At 48.9% G+C, this 16,011-nt stretch overlaps 3 protein-coding genes across 3 annotated transcripts; 2 read left to right on the top strand and 1 right to left on the bottom strand.

The window, feature by feature from the left end:
• Positions 1-72: 72 nt before the first annotated feature.
• On the top strand, positions 73-2,002 carry AO090001000011 (uncharacterized protein; the record flags this gene model as incomplete). The annotated part of the gene is given in 7 exon segments (XM_023234332.1): positions 73-268; positions 321-501; positions 555-707; positions 726-863; positions 903-1,051; positions 1,105-1,291; positions 1,354-2,002. 7 exon segments carry the CDS (start codon positions 73-75, stop codon positions 2,000-2,002), a joined length of 1,653 nt encoding a protein of 550 aa, XP_023089468.1.
• Positions 2,003-2,492: 490 nt separating this feature from the next.
• On the bottom strand, positions 2,493-4,761 carry fmpF (phenol 2-monooxygenase fsqG; the record flags this gene model as incomplete). Its single annotated transcript, XM_023234331.1, has 7 exons — positions 2,493-3,313; positions 3,409-3,459; positions 3,515-3,832; positions 3,907-4,036; positions 4,083-4,288; positions 4,371-4,651; positions 4,706-4,761. 7 exons carry the CDS (start codon positions 4,759-4,761, stop codon positions 2,493-2,495), a joined length of 1,863 nt encoding a protein of 620 aa, XP_023089467.1.
• A 429-nt stretch (positions 4,762-5,190) lies between these two features.
• Positions 5,191-14,694, top strand: AO090001000009 (uncharacterized protein; the record flags this gene model as incomplete). The annotated part of the gene is made up of 2 exons (XM_023234329.1): positions 5,191-5,625; positions 5,698-14,694. 2 exons carry the CDS (start codon positions 5,191-5,193, stop codon positions 14,692-14,694), a joined length of 9,432 nt encoding a protein of 3,143 aa, XP_023089466.1.
• Between the last annotated feature and the right edge of the window lie 1,317 nt (positions 14,695-16,011).

The following is a 16,011-nucleotide window of genomic DNA, read 5'->3' as shown; positions in this document are numbered from 1 at the left end:
GTGTAAGCCTGGTATTTCGATCTACGTACAATAGCCATCGCAATCCGGGCGGTCCATCCTTCAGCAATAACCATGACCGCGCCAGCCGGCTCGACAGAAAAGTCGGAGACGTCGGAGACAACGACCCTACAGACAACGGAGGTTTCTACGGTGGATGTCGATCCTGACCTGCCTCGTGTTCTAGCGAAGGTCCCAGGAACTGTATGGGTAGTGGCTTTCATTGCTGCAGCGGAACGATTCACATACTGGGGCATCACAACTCCCTGGCGTGAGTGAAGGAGGACAATATCTCGTGGGTCTCATATTGATGTACTAGACAGAGAACTACATGCAAAACCCCCCTGGGCATCAGAGTTTGCCCGGTGCATTAGGCCTCGGCGAAGCGAAAGCATCCACGATATACAATGTCTTCATGTTTTTCTCCTATTTAACACCAATTCCTTTCGCGATAATCTCGGACGTCTATCTCGGTCGTTATCGGACATTGCGCCTGAGTTTGATGTGAGTTTCAAGGCTGTCTTTCCGTCTTCGAACACTTTTTGATCATTTGAAAGCTTCTATTTAATCGGATGCGTCATTTTAATTGCGACTTCGGTGAGCTCCGCCACAGAGTATCGGGTCACTTTTGGCGGGCTAATTGCAGCCATGGTTCTCATTGGATTGGCGGTAGGGGGTGTGAGGGCGACAGTGACACCTCTGATGAGTGAGTCCGGCCATCTCTAAAGTGATACCTTGCTCACCATCTTGGAATCAGTGGACCAGTATGCGCCGACCGAAGTCAAAGTGACAACATTACCCAACGGCAAGCAGGTTGTATATGATCGTGGCCTAACAACGCAGTACATATATAACGCACAATACTGGTAGATACCTTCGTCCTTTTCATTGTCTCCTCTGCTAAGGTACATAAGGCTCGTCAACATTGCAAGTCTGTCCGCGATCCCGACGACTTTTATAGAGAAGAACGTTTCTTTTTGGGCAGCATATCTTCTCCCCAGCTGCTTTCTTGCCGCAGGACTTGTCTTGCTTATCATAGGACAGAAACGGTTTCGTAGGTTGCTCAACCATCTAAACTTTACCAGCTGATACTAATCTTCCGGGTAGGCAAACTCCCGCCAACCGGTAATATTCTACCGAAAGCAGGAAGTGTGCTCTCTTGTGCCATCCGTGGCCGCTTCCAGCTTGATGCTGCCATGCCATCTTATCAGCGCGAGCATTTCGCCAAAGAGGTTTCATGGGACGAAACCTTTGTGAACGAGATACGACGCGGACTCGTGGCTTGTCGAGTCATGTAAGTGATGTGTTGCTGAACAAGTGCGTCCGATCAAGCTTCAACTAACACATCCGCTGCAGACTGGGGTTCATTCTATTCTTCACCTGCCTCAGTCAAGCATCCAATAACCTGATTTCTCAAGCGGGGCAGATGAAAACGTATGGAATCCCGAACGACACGATCACTGCGATGAATCCCATATTTTGCGTCATAATGGGCCCAGTTATCCAAAAGGGATTGTACCCCTTGCTGAACAAGAACAATGTGAAATTCCAGTCCATCACACGCATGGCAACGGGATTCATCATGATGAGCGCATCAATGGCATTCGCTGCCGGGGTCCAAAAGATTATCTACGACACTGGACCCTGTTATGATCGGCCTCTTACGTGCCCCGGGGCTGAGAATGGTCGGATTCCAAACCAGGTCAACGTCTTTCTTCAGACTCCAACATATATCATCCTTGCGGTGGCAGAGATCTTCTCTTTCGTGACCCTGTCGGAATACACCTATACAAAGGCCCCGACAGACATGAAAGCTGTGGTCCAAGCGCTCGGTCAACTGGGTGCGGCGGCAGGATCAGCCATTGGTATCGCGATCACTCCGTTAGCTCATGATCCCAGCCTGATATGGATGTATACTGGGCTAGCGGTAGCTATGTTCTTGGTAGCGGTTGTTTTTTGGATCTTGTTCAAGAAATATAATGCGATCGATCGGGAGGATAAATGAGGAAGGAGAATCTGTGTATAGCATGTTTGTTGTACTTATAGAGATATGTCTACAATGCATCCTTTTGTACAGACTGAGGCGTATACCGGGTTCTATGTATAACTGGTTGAGAGTTATATGCTTGTGATAGAAGGCTTAGTGGTAACGGTAGCTATGCTCTAATATATATGTAGACATTTCGGGGAATATAGATAGCTGTTCTTTCTGTATTATGTCATCACAACTATTGAATGTTATTGCCAGGACAATCGCGTGAGAAAGGCTACAAATATCCATATCACATATCTCTTATCACATCTACAATGCTGATTGTTGATACAACAGAAAGAGCACTTAATTTGGGTTTGGAAAGTGATGATCGATTCGTGGTTTTCTGCCGACCACACTGTTCTTTCTGCCCAAGGCGGTGGATGTGGAGTCGCGCGTTCAACGCGTCCAGCCTTTGGAGTTTGAACTCGAGACTCACACACCGCACCGTGCATTTCATGATTTAGAGTCGTGGTCTCACCGACTTAATGGGCTGGAGTGCGTCAAAGAAAGATGTGATCGCTCCAGTATTTTCTAACTCGCAGACAACGCTGATATATCCGTCTGGGCGCACCACTACCACACAATCGTGATTTCGGCCGAGCCCACACCGTTGATATGCCTCTCCGTGACCATCATGATAGCTTTCATCGTCCGCATAAATGTTCCAGTAGTTCCATCCCCACCTGGAACTCCATGGATGGAGGGCTTCATGGAAATCTTCGAGCTCGACATCAGCGCGTCGGGCAGCGTGGACGGTTATGGTCTCAATAAAGAACTCTTCTGATCCCCCATCCGAGTGGGACACCTCGACGTCTAATTGGGACCTAGCCAGCCAGGCACCGAACTGGTTGAGTCTCGACATGGCGTGTTCTTGAGAAACGTCGCCAGGAAACACAACAATGCGAAACTTCCCATCAGCTCTCAATCGTTGGTGGATGCGGATAGGCACCCCGTCAGATTGGTTTACTACCTGGAAATCCGGGAGACGCAGACCAGGGACCAACCCTCCGTGTAATGACCGGGCATCAACATCCTCGGAAATCAGGAGGGAAGGAGGATATCTGATGCCTATTCCTGTGGTGAATTTCTGCCCTTTCAGGTAGGCATCGAGAAACTCCGCGTGGTTGGAGGCATGTTGTTTTGCAAAGTGCTTTAGATAGTCACGGTCGAAGTTGATCAAAGCTTCTGCAACTGGCTTACGTTCGCCCTCATAAGTTGCTAGAATTTCTCGACCACAGTGGTGTTCTGCGCACGCTCGAAGCTTCCAACCAATGTTGTATGCTTTGGAGACTGTTAGTTAGCACGCCTGTTTGCTCTATGGTACCATAGGAATGCGGGTCCTCGCGCCAACCATCGGTTAGGGGACTTTGACATACCGTCTTGAATGCTTGTATTCATCCCCTGACCGGCCTTTGGAGAGTGGGTGTCTGTAAAGCTTAGCGGTCGCTCATTGGCAACGAATCACTTCTAGACAATACTCACGAACCGAGTCGCCCGCCAGGAAGATCCGACCATGGCGGGCAAACTCATTGGCAACCCGCTGCCCAACGCGATAGGCCGACCACCAAGCGCATTCTGCAGCCTCCATAGTATAGGGGAACATGATCGCGCGTGCAGCATCAAGCAGATCCTCCACCTTCAGGTCACGTCGCGCCAATCCAGATGCTGCATTTGGATTGACAGCGTCAATCTGAATATAGAATCGGACAAGTTTGTCTTCACGAGGCACAGACATGACGGTACCCTTCGAGGAATGGATGACGGCCACCTTGCGGATATCTGGGAAGCTTGTCTTGGGGACTATGTCCATTACGCCTAGCACGGTTTTCGAAGTCAGGGTCGCCTGATAGTTGGTGGCTCGCTTCGTTACGTACCCCACGTTGAATCAGTTAGATCCCCAATAAATGACACACCGAGACGTTGGCGAATCCAGCTGCGTGCCCCATCACATCCCAAGACGTACTTAGCGTGGATGGTCTCTTTCACGATCTCCGGGCGTCTTATCTTTTCTGTATTAGCTCTGGAACTACTGTAGACTGAGAGTACTTACACTATCTCGCTCGGCATGCATGGGTTGCCACAACAGTCCTGGATCTGAGCCATCTTCCGAAGTTTCAACTGATACCGTGATAGGGTATGCCTCTGGGTTGTCTACTTGATCGAGGTCGATGTCCATATGCACCGGCTGCTTTCTCCACTCCACTTCGATAGTGCTCCGCTTGCGCAGATTCTCGATCATATGGTGTTCAATCCTACCTGTATTGATGGAAGTTCCATGAGCAAATTCGGTCCTCTCTTCGGCTGGGACCGGGAATCAATGATCAGGATGGATTCATACCTTGATGCAAAGAGACTTCCCGAGGCTTGCCAAGCTCAGGTATGCGGTCCGGGATTATACAAGCCCTGGAAAGACCCCCAGCTGGGTCAGAATTCCAAAGGGTAATTTCCTCGACTCTATGGGCCTCATTGCGAATACCATCGCCAATTCCAAAGCTGTCCAGGACCTCCAGGGAAATGCTTTTCAATCCATCGGCTTTACCTGCCTCTACAATTCCATTCTTTTTGTCGATAATGCGGACATTCAGTCGACTTCCAAGAAAACAATTTGCCGCGGTGAGACTTGACGCCGAGGGGATTAGTTCAGCCAAATCTGGGTACATAACGCCAACTTACCCAGCTGGGCCTGCTCCGATGATAAGTACATCAACGTAGTTCGATCGCGAACCCATCTTGTGATGTCTGTAAGCTTCGATATGTTTCAGAGGCTTGCTGACATCATCTGCGGGAAAAGTTTGTTGAATTGCGTTTTTATATGTTAGTAACCTGTCGGGGTCAACTCTTGCTGAATGGATCCTGCTCCGAAATAGTTCGGGCCGACTGTCGGACTTCTCCCCTTAACAGTTTTCGGCGACATTTTGTCTGCCCCGAGGCACGTCGCATTGGGAGCAAATCATCGCAGGCTATTTACACTTCTCACTTGGCTGTGGATGGTTTATTCGAGCGTTTGATTGATTCCCTTCCCTTCCTATTCGCCTCATTTTGCGTTATCAATCGCGTCCATACACATTGTTACAGAAAATTACGTATTCTGGTAGATACCACCAATAGCGTGTATTTGTCCCAGAAGTATTTACATTGCTATAACCCGAACCCTCAAGATGTTGTCTCCTGCCGTCTGTTATCACACAGACGAAGGGAAGAACGGATACACGTTTCCGAATCTTGAGACACCGAAGAATGGGGTGGTCCAGACTCCGGTGCAGTATCTCATCCAGACCGCTCCACTGCATGACTTCTGTAGTCACCAAATGGTTGATCTACGTACGCTTCTGCAATGTGCGTGGTCGCGGGTGATTGCCCAATTGGATTCTACAACAGATCTCAAAGCAGATGCGATCTATGGTACAAAGTCAAAATCGCTACTGGAAGGTTTTATTTCCGAGGTGAAGAAGTCACAACAATCTACCCAGCTAGAGAACGAAAGGATATTGACGGAAAAATTATTACTCCCACTCAATCCCAGGGGGACCTCCTCCTTAAGCTGGCTGCAAAATGATCTGTTATGCGCGACGGGAGGGGAACATGGCGAGCAGGTGCGTTATACCCAGAGCCTCTTCCTTGGGCGTCCATGGATTTATTCAGGTCCACATACTAAGAACATTTAGAGTACGGGGGGATTTGAGCTTGCACAATGTGGCAGCTGGATTGCAATTTCTGCAAGTTTCAACCCACTCATCGATTCAACAAGATGGGTAAATGACTACATTGAAGTGTTTCGCTCATTCCTAGTAGCACTTGTTGTCGGAGATGATGAATTGTCTGCTCCTGAAAACTATCTCACGCCGGAGGACTGCGCCCGGATCCGGAATTGGAACAGTGCTGTTCCCCCCGAAATCAATGCTTCAATACTTGATGTGTTCTCTGAGCAAGTTAAGGCGCACCCTGGATCAACAGCAGTTAGTGGATGGGACGCTAGTTTTACCTATCACGAACTTGAAGATTGTGCAGACCAACTGGCCTACCAGCTACAGTCTCGTGGAGTCGGGCCAGGGATGTTAATTCCCTTGTGTTTCGAAAAATCGGCATGGACTGTGGTGGCTATCATTGCGGTCATTAGTACTGGGGCTGCATTTGTTCTGCTGGATGCTTCTCAGCCCGAGGCGCGCTTGCGTTCAATCGTGATGCAAACCAGGGCGACTTTGATGATCACATCATCTCAGAAAAAGGACCTTGGACGAAGATTGGCGCCGGAAGTGGTGTCGGTACAGCCTACAAAGTCCACAAAAAATTCTGAACGATCTAGAACTTTGAGACCGGTAATTAAGCCGGATTCACTTCTATACGTGGTATTTACCTCTGGAAGTACCGGCCAGCCCAAGGGAGCTATGATTTCACACTCAAACTTCGTCTCCGCAGTTCATTATCGCAGGTCCGAGCTCTACACTGTCACTCCGCGGGTGCTCGACTTTGCTTCTTATAGCTTTGATATTAGCATCGAGTCTACTCTGGCACCATTACTGCTAGGAGGATGTGTTTGCGTACCGTCTGATGCATCTCGAGAGGCCGATCCTAGTGATGCGATCAAAGTATTCAATGTGAACCAAGTAATGCTCACGCCGTCAGTGGCCCGGCTAGTGGAACCAGAAAATGTGCCGTCCCTGCGTCTGTTACATCTGGGAGGGGAGCAAATTTCGAGATTCGACATCGAAAGATGGCCTAGTACGGTGAAGCTCATCAATGGCTATGGCCCAGCTGAATGCACCGTCGTAACAACAGCGAACACCGTCTCGCCCTCGTCACCTGAAGCACATACCATTGGCCGAGGCCTAGGGGCAGTTACTTGGGTTGTTGATCCCGCAGATACTGGGCGCTTGGTACCAGTAGGGGCTGTCGGCGAGCTTGTTATAGAGGGGCCGCTTGTTGGGTCTGGATACCTTCATGACGAGGGGCGGACCTTAGCAGCGTTCATCGTAGATCCACCATGGCTGCGAGCTTTCGGCAGGCGGGGCCGCCTGTACAGAACTGGTGACCTCGTCTCTTACAATTCCAACGGAACACTCACGTTCATTGGTCGCAAAGACACGCAGGTCAAGGTAAATGGTCAGCGTGTTGAGCTCGGGGAGATTGAGCATAATCTACAGCAAGAAATTTACAATCAAGGGAACTGCGTGGTCGATGTCGTAGTGGATCTCATTTCCGTCAACAGCAATTCTGGAAAGCAGTCTATTTTGCTGGCTTTCCTAGGCCTCGAGCGAGCTGCACAAGAGCGATTTGCAGCATCCGGAACTCCCAGTGTACAGGAGTTAACGTCCGCGATGTGGGAGATCCTCGAGCCCATTAATCTCTTCAAGGTTCTACCGCGTTATATGGTCCCCTCTATCTATATTCCATTATGGCGTATGCCACTTCTTCCCTCTGGCAAAATAAACCGGTTGAAGTTGCGTTCGATGGGAGAGTCATTGTCGGTCGATGACTTGGCAGCCTTTAGAAAGCCGCAGGTTGCAACAGTGGATACACAAGGACGAATTACGCCACAGGAAAAATTATTGCAAAGTCTATGGGGGCAAATATTTCCCCATCGTGCAGGTAGTATTCAACCTGATGATAATTTCTTTTCCCTCGGCGGAGATTCTCTTACCGCAATGAAGCTCGTCGGGCTTATTAGAAAGCATGGCATTGAGAATAAGCACTCAGAGACGATACGTATCGCGGACATCCTTCAATGGCCACGGCTTGCTGATATGGCACGTTGTATTACGCGGGTAGATGATAAACAAGGTGATGTCCAGGATGCTCTCTTTGATCTTTTGCCGGATCATATAGCTCCTTCGAACGCCCGACAGATAGCTGCTCCACAGTGCGACGTTCAGCCAGAACAAATCGTCGATATCTACCCCTGTACTCCCCTTCAAGAAGGGCTGATGGCTCTATCAGCTGAGCGCTCTGGAGCGTATATCGCACAAAATATTTTCGAGTTAAGTGATAGGACCAACATTGATACCTTGCGGATGGCTTGGACTCATATCGTTGTGTCAAGCGTGATATTCCGAACGCGAATCGTTCAGCTAGATTCTCAAACACTGGCACAGGCAGTTGTGACTGTTCCGATTGAATGGGAGTGCTATGATGGAAAGCTGAATGATTTCGTGGCAATAGACCGTCATAGACCCATGGGAATCGGGAAAGCTCTCATGCGCTTGACTGTTGTCACCGAGCGCAGCGAGGAGTCGTTATTGAAATGCTTTCTTGTCTGGACAGCTCATCATGCTGTGTTCGATGATTGGATATTAAACCTTATAACAAGCCTCGTGGGAAAGATGTACCATGGGAGGCCACCGTCTTCATTTCATTTGACTCCATATAAGCGGTTTATTCGCCACCTTCAAGAGCTGAACCGTGAATCGTTTAGTAACTATTGGCGGCAGGAGCTTGAAGGGACTAATGCCGCGATCTTCCCACACTTGCCTTCGGCCGTGGACAAGCCGGTAGCGGATGCAACGGCAAATTTTGCATTCAGCTTGAACGATTCCAAACTGAATGTTCATGCTTCCTTACCGACCATACTGCGCGCGGCTTGGAGTATCCTTGTGTCACGGCATACTCAAACAGACGACGTGATTTTTGGAGAGACATTGACTGGTCGCAATGCACCTGTCGCCGGCGTCGAAGAGATGGATGGTCCGACTTTAACAACGATCCCCCGACGAGTAAAAGTCCAGAATGAGATGAGAGTGGCTGAATTCTTGGAGGAGATTAGACGACATGAGATCAATAGCATCCCCTACGAAGGATTTGGACTGCAAAACATACAGAAGCTGAGCGACGATGCTCGTACTGCGTGTCAATTTGCGACACTCCTCGTAATTCAACGGGACCCAGAAGTCTCGTTTGACAGCCCCATGATCAATGTGACTGAGAAGGTTTTGCACGAGGACTGTGGAGAGGATGGCAAGCCTTATGCATCCTTCTTCACGACCTACCCTCTCATGGTAACCATCTCAATCAAGGACAATCAAATCAACATTTATGCGAGCTTTGATTCTAGGATAATTGAGCGTAGCCAGATGCAAGTACTCATGCATCAGCTAGAGGTCATCACGCGGCAAGTGATTCAAGAACCACACGAAGTTGTTGGAGGTATCAATTGTCTAACACGGAAAGAGCTTCACCAGATCTGGAGCTGGAATCGCCTGCCATGGGTACCTGTTTCAGGTTCTGTCCATGATTCGATCGCTGAGGTATCCAATACCAGGCCCACCGCCCCTGCAGTTTGCGCTTGGAACGGTTCTCTAACCTACGGCGAATTGGATAACCTGTCTACGCGCCTTGGATCCTACCTCTTCAAAGTTGGCGTCGAAGCCGAGTCACTAGTTCCTCTCTGCTTTGAAAAGTCCGTTTGGACTATCGTATCAATGCTTGCAGTTATCAAGGCTGGTGGAGCTTTTGTTCTACTTGATCCTACCCAGCCCAAACAACGGCTGGGTGAGATTATTGTAAGAGCAAAAGCGAACTATGTCCTCACCTCCCCGTTGCAGTACGACATGGTCTCTGACCTGGCATCTGAGTTCAACTTGACAATAGTTCTCGTTTCAAAGTCACCGCTCGACGCATTGACCGATGATGCCACCGTTACTGACCGAATGCCACAGCACCTTGATTCCGATAGACCGCTTTTTGTCACTTTCACATCCGGTAGCACTGGGAAGCCGAAAGGTGTAATCAGTACCCATGGCAGCTATCTATCTGGCGTTAATTATCGAAGATCAATCCTACAACTGCCGAATCTGGACATGAGGGTGTTTGATTTCGCATCCTACAGTTTCGACGTCAGCACCGATGTGATTCTTTCCACACTTCTCACGGGCGGCTGTGTGTGTGTCCCATCGGACTTTGATCGCAAGAACAACATTCCAGGAGCGATCAATGCCTTGAGAGTCAATGCGGCAGATCTTACCCCTTCTGTCTCACGTTTACTCTCACCTGAATCGGTTCCTGGGCTTAAGGTTTTGAAATTGGGAGGAGAAGCTAATACTGCAGCTGATCATGCCTTGTGGCTGGGAAAGACGACGCTTGTCAACATATACGGCCCCTCGGAATGCCTGGTTGTCACTGCAAAGACGGTTCTTCCCGGTACCGACCCATGCAATATTGGTCGAGGTCTTGGAGCTAACACGTGGGTGGCTGATCCTACCAATCATGACAGGTTAGCCCCAATTGGCAGCATTGGAGAGCTCCTCGTTGAAGGCCCAATCCTCGGGCGAGGCTATTTAGACGATCAAAAGCAAACGGACGCCGTATTCATACATAATCCAACATGGCTCGTAAAAGGGTTACCCGGGTTTCAACCTGGTCGTGAAGGACGTGTGTATAAAACCGGAGACCTAGTCCGGTACAACCCCGACGGCACTTTACACTATATTGGCCGCAAAGATAGGCAATTGAAAGTTCGTGGACAGCGTGTCGAGCCGGCTGAGATTGAAGGGGCAATAAAGAGGCATATACAATCGAAGCTAGGAATGACAATCGACGTGGTGGCGGACTTAGTCACCTCAAACCGTGATCAGCGGAAACGCCTAATTGCATTTCTTGGTCTGAATCAGGTTTTGGAGTCAAGGGGTTACTCAGAGAAAGATCACCTAGGGGATACAGTCCTGCGTGACATCATGTGGGAAGTCACAGCTGGTCTTGAAGTGTTACTTTCGCAGACTCTACCTCCGTACATGGTCCCATCCGTTTATGTACCATTACGCCACATACCATTGTTGCCATCAGGGAAAACCGATCGCAGAAAGCTCCAATCTGCCGCTGCCAGTCTATCGCCAGAAGACTTGTCATTCTTCAGAGAACGGCCGAAAGCCCAGAACCGAGCAATAGCCACGCCGAAGGAAGAGAAGCTGCAGAAGATATGGGCTGATGCGCTTGGCGTGAAATCAATTCAGGCCGAAGACAATTTCTTTACTATCGGAGGGGATTCGATCGCTGCAATGAGGTTGGTAGGCTTAGCAAGAGATCAAGGGCTTTTGCTAAGCGTCGCCGATATCTTCCAACGCCCCAGGTTATATGAGATGGCCGAGAAAGCAGCCGAGACCGGGACCGAATTACTTGACATACCCGCCTTTTCTCTTCTTCCTGGTGCCAATCCATACGTGATTGATGAGAGGGAGGTAGCTGCGGCGCAGTGCGGTTGTTCCATTGAACTAATAGAGGATATATATCCCTGCACCCCACTGCAGGAGGGGTTGATGGCGCTCTCAACAAAGACCCCTGGAGCGTATATATCTCAGAATGTTTTTCAAATGGGCAATGCAACCAATACTGATCTAATGAAAGAAGCCTGGGATTATGTTGTGCGATCAAATCCAATCATGCGCACACGAGTGATACTGTCAGCTCGGCAGGATCTTGTGCAAGTTACTGTACAGGAAGGCATTCACTGGGCGAGTCATGACTCTCTAGACTGTTACCTCAAGTATGACCGTAACACATCAATGGGACTTGGGATGCCGTTAACGAGACTTGCATGGGTTGACGATGAAATGACTAAGAGAAGTTTCCTAGTCTGGACCGCACATCATGCTATCTTTGACGGCTGGGTATTGTCATTGGTGATGGAGAATGTCATCCGGGTATATCATGGTAAGTCTCTTCACGTTGGACCGCCATTTAAAGGTTTCATCAAATATCTCAAAGAGCTTGAGCGGGCCGAAATGGATACATTTTGGCAAGATGAGTTTTCGGGAATAACTGCGACACCTTTCCCGGCCTTGCCATCCTCGACGTATCAACCGAAAGCGGATGTTGAGACGAAGCTTGAAATGTCATTCACTTGGTCGACGACGTCCAACGTGACATCCTCAACATTTCTTAGGCTAGCTTGGGCAGTCTTGGTCGCGCGCTTGACAGCATCCTCAGATGTTATTTTCGGTGAAACCCTTAATGGCCGCAATGCACCTATCCCGGGTATCGAAAGAATGATTGGCCCGACTTTAACAACACTACCCAGACGCATAGTGCTTGAAGACGGCCTTCCTGTTGCCGACCTTTTGCACCGCCTCAAAGATCATGAGATCGCAATGATGCCTTTTGAACATGTAGGCCTCCAGCACCTCCAGGAGCTATCAGCGGACTGCCAAGCTGCTTGCAAATTCCAGACATTATTTGTCGTTCAGCGTGGGATGGACCATGACATGAGTGAAATGTCACTGACCATAAGCGGGGACGTGTCCAACTTCAATTCCTACGCTTTAATGCTGACATGCGCCCCTGAATCTGATAAGATTTTGTTTCATGCTAGCCATGATTCGAACGTCATTTCACCAGAAAAAATGCAAGATGTACTAAACCAACTGCAGAATGTGGTTATGCAACTATCGAAGAAAATGGATAGACCGCTGAGAGAGATTAACTGTCTGAGCGAAATTGATACCCAGCAGATATGGAAGTGGAACCACCAGCTTCCGGAAAGCATCAGTATACCAGTTCATGAGATCATTGCGCAGCAGGCACGGGAGCATCCTGCAACGGAAGCTGTGTGTGCATGGGATGGCACCTTCACATACCGGGAACTAGATACTCTCGCTGGTCAGCTTGCATACCATCTCAAAGAGCTCGGGGCTGTATCCACACCCGGTTACCATATTCCATTATGCTTTGAGAAGTCAGCATGGACGGTGATTTCTATCCTTGCTGTCATGAAGGCTGGAGGGTCTTTCGTCTTGCTTGATGTGTCCCAACCACAAGACAGACTACAACACATTGTCTCCCATATCAAAGCCAACTACATTCTATCATCGCCACGGCAAAGCGACCTGGCCTCTAGCCTTGCCGCGAACGTTGTAGTGGTATCTTCTGACTTTGTTCGGTCACTGAGGCAGCTGCATACGCCGGGTCCACTCAACCCTAATTCGGCACTTTATGTGGTATTTACCTCTGGTAGTACAGGCAAGCCCAAAGGCGTCATTATCACGCATCTGAACTTTGCCTCCGGTGTACATTATCGGCAGAACGTCATGCATATGCCGGGCTTTCGGCTGCTAGACTTCCCCTCGTATAGCTTTGATGCCAGTGTGGAATCGAATCTCGTTCCTCTTATGATCGGTGGCTGTGTTTGCATCGCTTCTGACGAACTATGTCAAAACAACCTTTCTGCCGCTATTAGCTCCACGAATGCTAACGCTGTTATGTTGACCCCATCATCAGCGACCTTGATCTCCCCTGAGAATGCCCATTCATTGAAACAGCTACATCTCGGTGGAGAGAAGCTGACGGCCGCCAACATAGAAACGTGGGCAGATAAACTCAAGCTGGTGGTCGGTTATGGTCCAGCTGAGTGCGCAGTTACAACAACCGGAAGAATCGTCAAAGGCATGGTACCGCAAAAGGAGAATATCGGGCCTGCATTTGGAGCTGTGACATGGCTGGTAGATCCCGCGAGCCACGACCGGCTCGTCCCCTTAGGCACGATTGGCGAGTTATTGATTGAAGGCCCCATTGTGGGTCAGGGGTACGTGAATGATCCGGAAAGAACGGCCGCTGCATTCATTGAAAACCCTCCTTGGCTCTTAGCGGGCGGAGGAATGTTCGCTGGTAGGCAAGGCCGTCTTTACAAAACAGGTGATCTGGCTCGTTACGATTCAGACGGGACACTCATATTTATTGGACGGAAAGATACCCAAGTCAAAATACGGGGTCAACGAGTCGAGTTGCAAGAGATTGAACATCATGTCTATCAATATCTTCGCGATCTCACTGGTCTGGGGCTAAGCATTGTAGCCGATCTCATTTCAACCTGTTCCGATATTGCCAACCCCACTTTAGTAGTTTTCATCGAGCTGGAGGCGGTCATGACGCAGAAAGGTCATCTCCCAGATCCTGGGCCTGCAGTGCTGTACAACGAGATGAAGTCTATGGTACCCGGATTAGATGAAGCGCTTCGAAATGCCCTCCCACGGTACATGATTCCGTCTGCATACGTTCCGCGCTGGAAATTGCCAATGATGCCATCTGGCAAACTCAACCGAAAGCAATTGCGTAGTGACGCCGAGTCATTGACGGCAGAACAGTGGAATCATTTCCGAAGTTTAATAAGCGCGGTTAGCCCAGCTGCCAGGGGACGGGAGGTTGCTACTAACGACGAGGCCGCGGTCCAACGCCTATGGGCAGATATTCTCCGTATTGCAGAGAAACAAATTAAGGCAGATGATAGCTTTTTCACCCTCGGGGGAAACTCAATAACCGCGATGAAATTGGTAGAGCTCGCACGCCGGCGTGGAATTCTATTCAATGTTGCCGATGTTTTTGCACACCCTGTTCTCAGTGATCTCGCGTCCCGTATTGGGCGAGTAGAGACTACGCCCCTGAATCAGGATGATCTAGCATACGCCCCACTACAGCGGTTGATGAGCTCAAATCCAACGTTGATACAAGGCCAGAGCAGCAATATTCCACTTGTCATGATTCACGATGGAGGAGGTACAACTTACGCATATCACCGTATGGGCCCTGTCAATCGGCCCCTATATGGTATTCATTTTCCCGGATATGCATCAGGAACCGCTTGGAAAGGAGGAATTAAAAGTCTAGGTCGCCACTATGCAGATCTCATCCAGAAAAGTCTGTTGTCAGGTCCGATTATACTTGGAGGTGAGTTTTATCATTTTTAGCTAAATAATAAAGCCGCCATATCATAACCTGAATTTCTTTGGTTCTTACTACTGTCTAGGTTGGTCGTCTGGTGGCCTCATATCTTTGGAGGTGGCTCTATGTCTCAAGAGTGGCCCTTTCGAGGTGAAGGGGGTCATCATGGTAGATTCCGTATTCCCTGCACCCTCGTTGGTGGATGAAACTTTCCTCGCCCCCTCTTCCTCGGAGACCAATGACACCGCTATGGCAGCGGATGGCACCCTTGCCAAAATGAATATGTTCCAGTTCAACAGCATGTTGAAGGAGTATTCCCCACCGAGATTCGAAGATCTTTTCCAAGACCTGGACGCTAGCAAGGCTGGTTTGTGCCATGAACAGCGGAGCAATGTAAATCCTATCACGGAGGACACCCACCCTGCAGAAAGATTCCCTGTTCATCTTTTGCGTGCCAGCTCTACAAAAGCCTCTATCGGTGAGCTCGACGAGAATATGAAGTCTTTCCTTGACGCGACTTTAGGCTGGGAACACTATCGACCGAGACTAGTCAGTGAAGTCGACCTTATTGATGCCGAGCATTATTCTCTGTTCTCTGCTAATACTGTAAGTCCCCTCTAAAACCCCTAATGCTGATCATTGATGTCTAATTGAGGTTTTTGGTATTAGGTTGCAGAGACTACCCGACATATTCGGGACTTCTGTGATCGGATTACAAAGAGCAGGAAGGTCTAACCAGAGGAGACAAAGGTAGTACAACCATGAGGAAGGAACGTTGGAATGATTTCACCTATATATAATGGTCATAAAACAGTGGCCTTCGAAGATGTGGCTTATTTAGTATTCAGCTCTAAAGATCCTAACTTACACTTGAAATCCTCGTGCATTTTTCCTTTGCCATTTCATTATCACGGAAACACCTTATTATAAGTGCCCTATACCCTAGTACCCGGTGAGTGTAGTTAGTTCGTTAGGGGAATTACAGCAATTCAGATTTATTGATATCCTATTGGTACACCCAATGGTCAACAGAGCGATATACAACCATCGGTCTGTCAGGACTCATTTTGTCCTGACTCCGGACTCATTCTGGTCTCAACCCCTTCGGCGGCACCAACAGTGGTGGTAATGGCGAGCCAAAAGGAAACGCTGCTTCGATGTGTTTTGGTTTTGCTCAATGGGTCGAATTAGCTCACTGAATTACAGAGAAGTCTTTGAGAAAGAAATTGAGCTGCGAAGACAGGCAGAGGGAGAGAAAGACAGGCTGAAGAACAATACATCCAGTTGATCCCAAAGAATTTTTTGGTACATCCAATAATTGATGCCTGGGAATGGATAGCAAT

The sequence above is a fragment of the Aspergillus oryzae genome, chromosome 2 (genome assembly GCF_000184455.2).
Source record: "Aspergillus oryzae RIB40 DNA, chromosome 2".
Taxonomy (NCBI): domain Eukaryota; kingdom Fungi; phylum Ascomycota; class Eurotiomycetes; order Eurotiales; family Aspergillaceae; genus Aspergillus; species Aspergillus oryzae.
The sequence above is the reverse complement of the archived record's forward strand: the minus strand, read 5'-3'. Positions and strand labels throughout refer to the sequence as shown.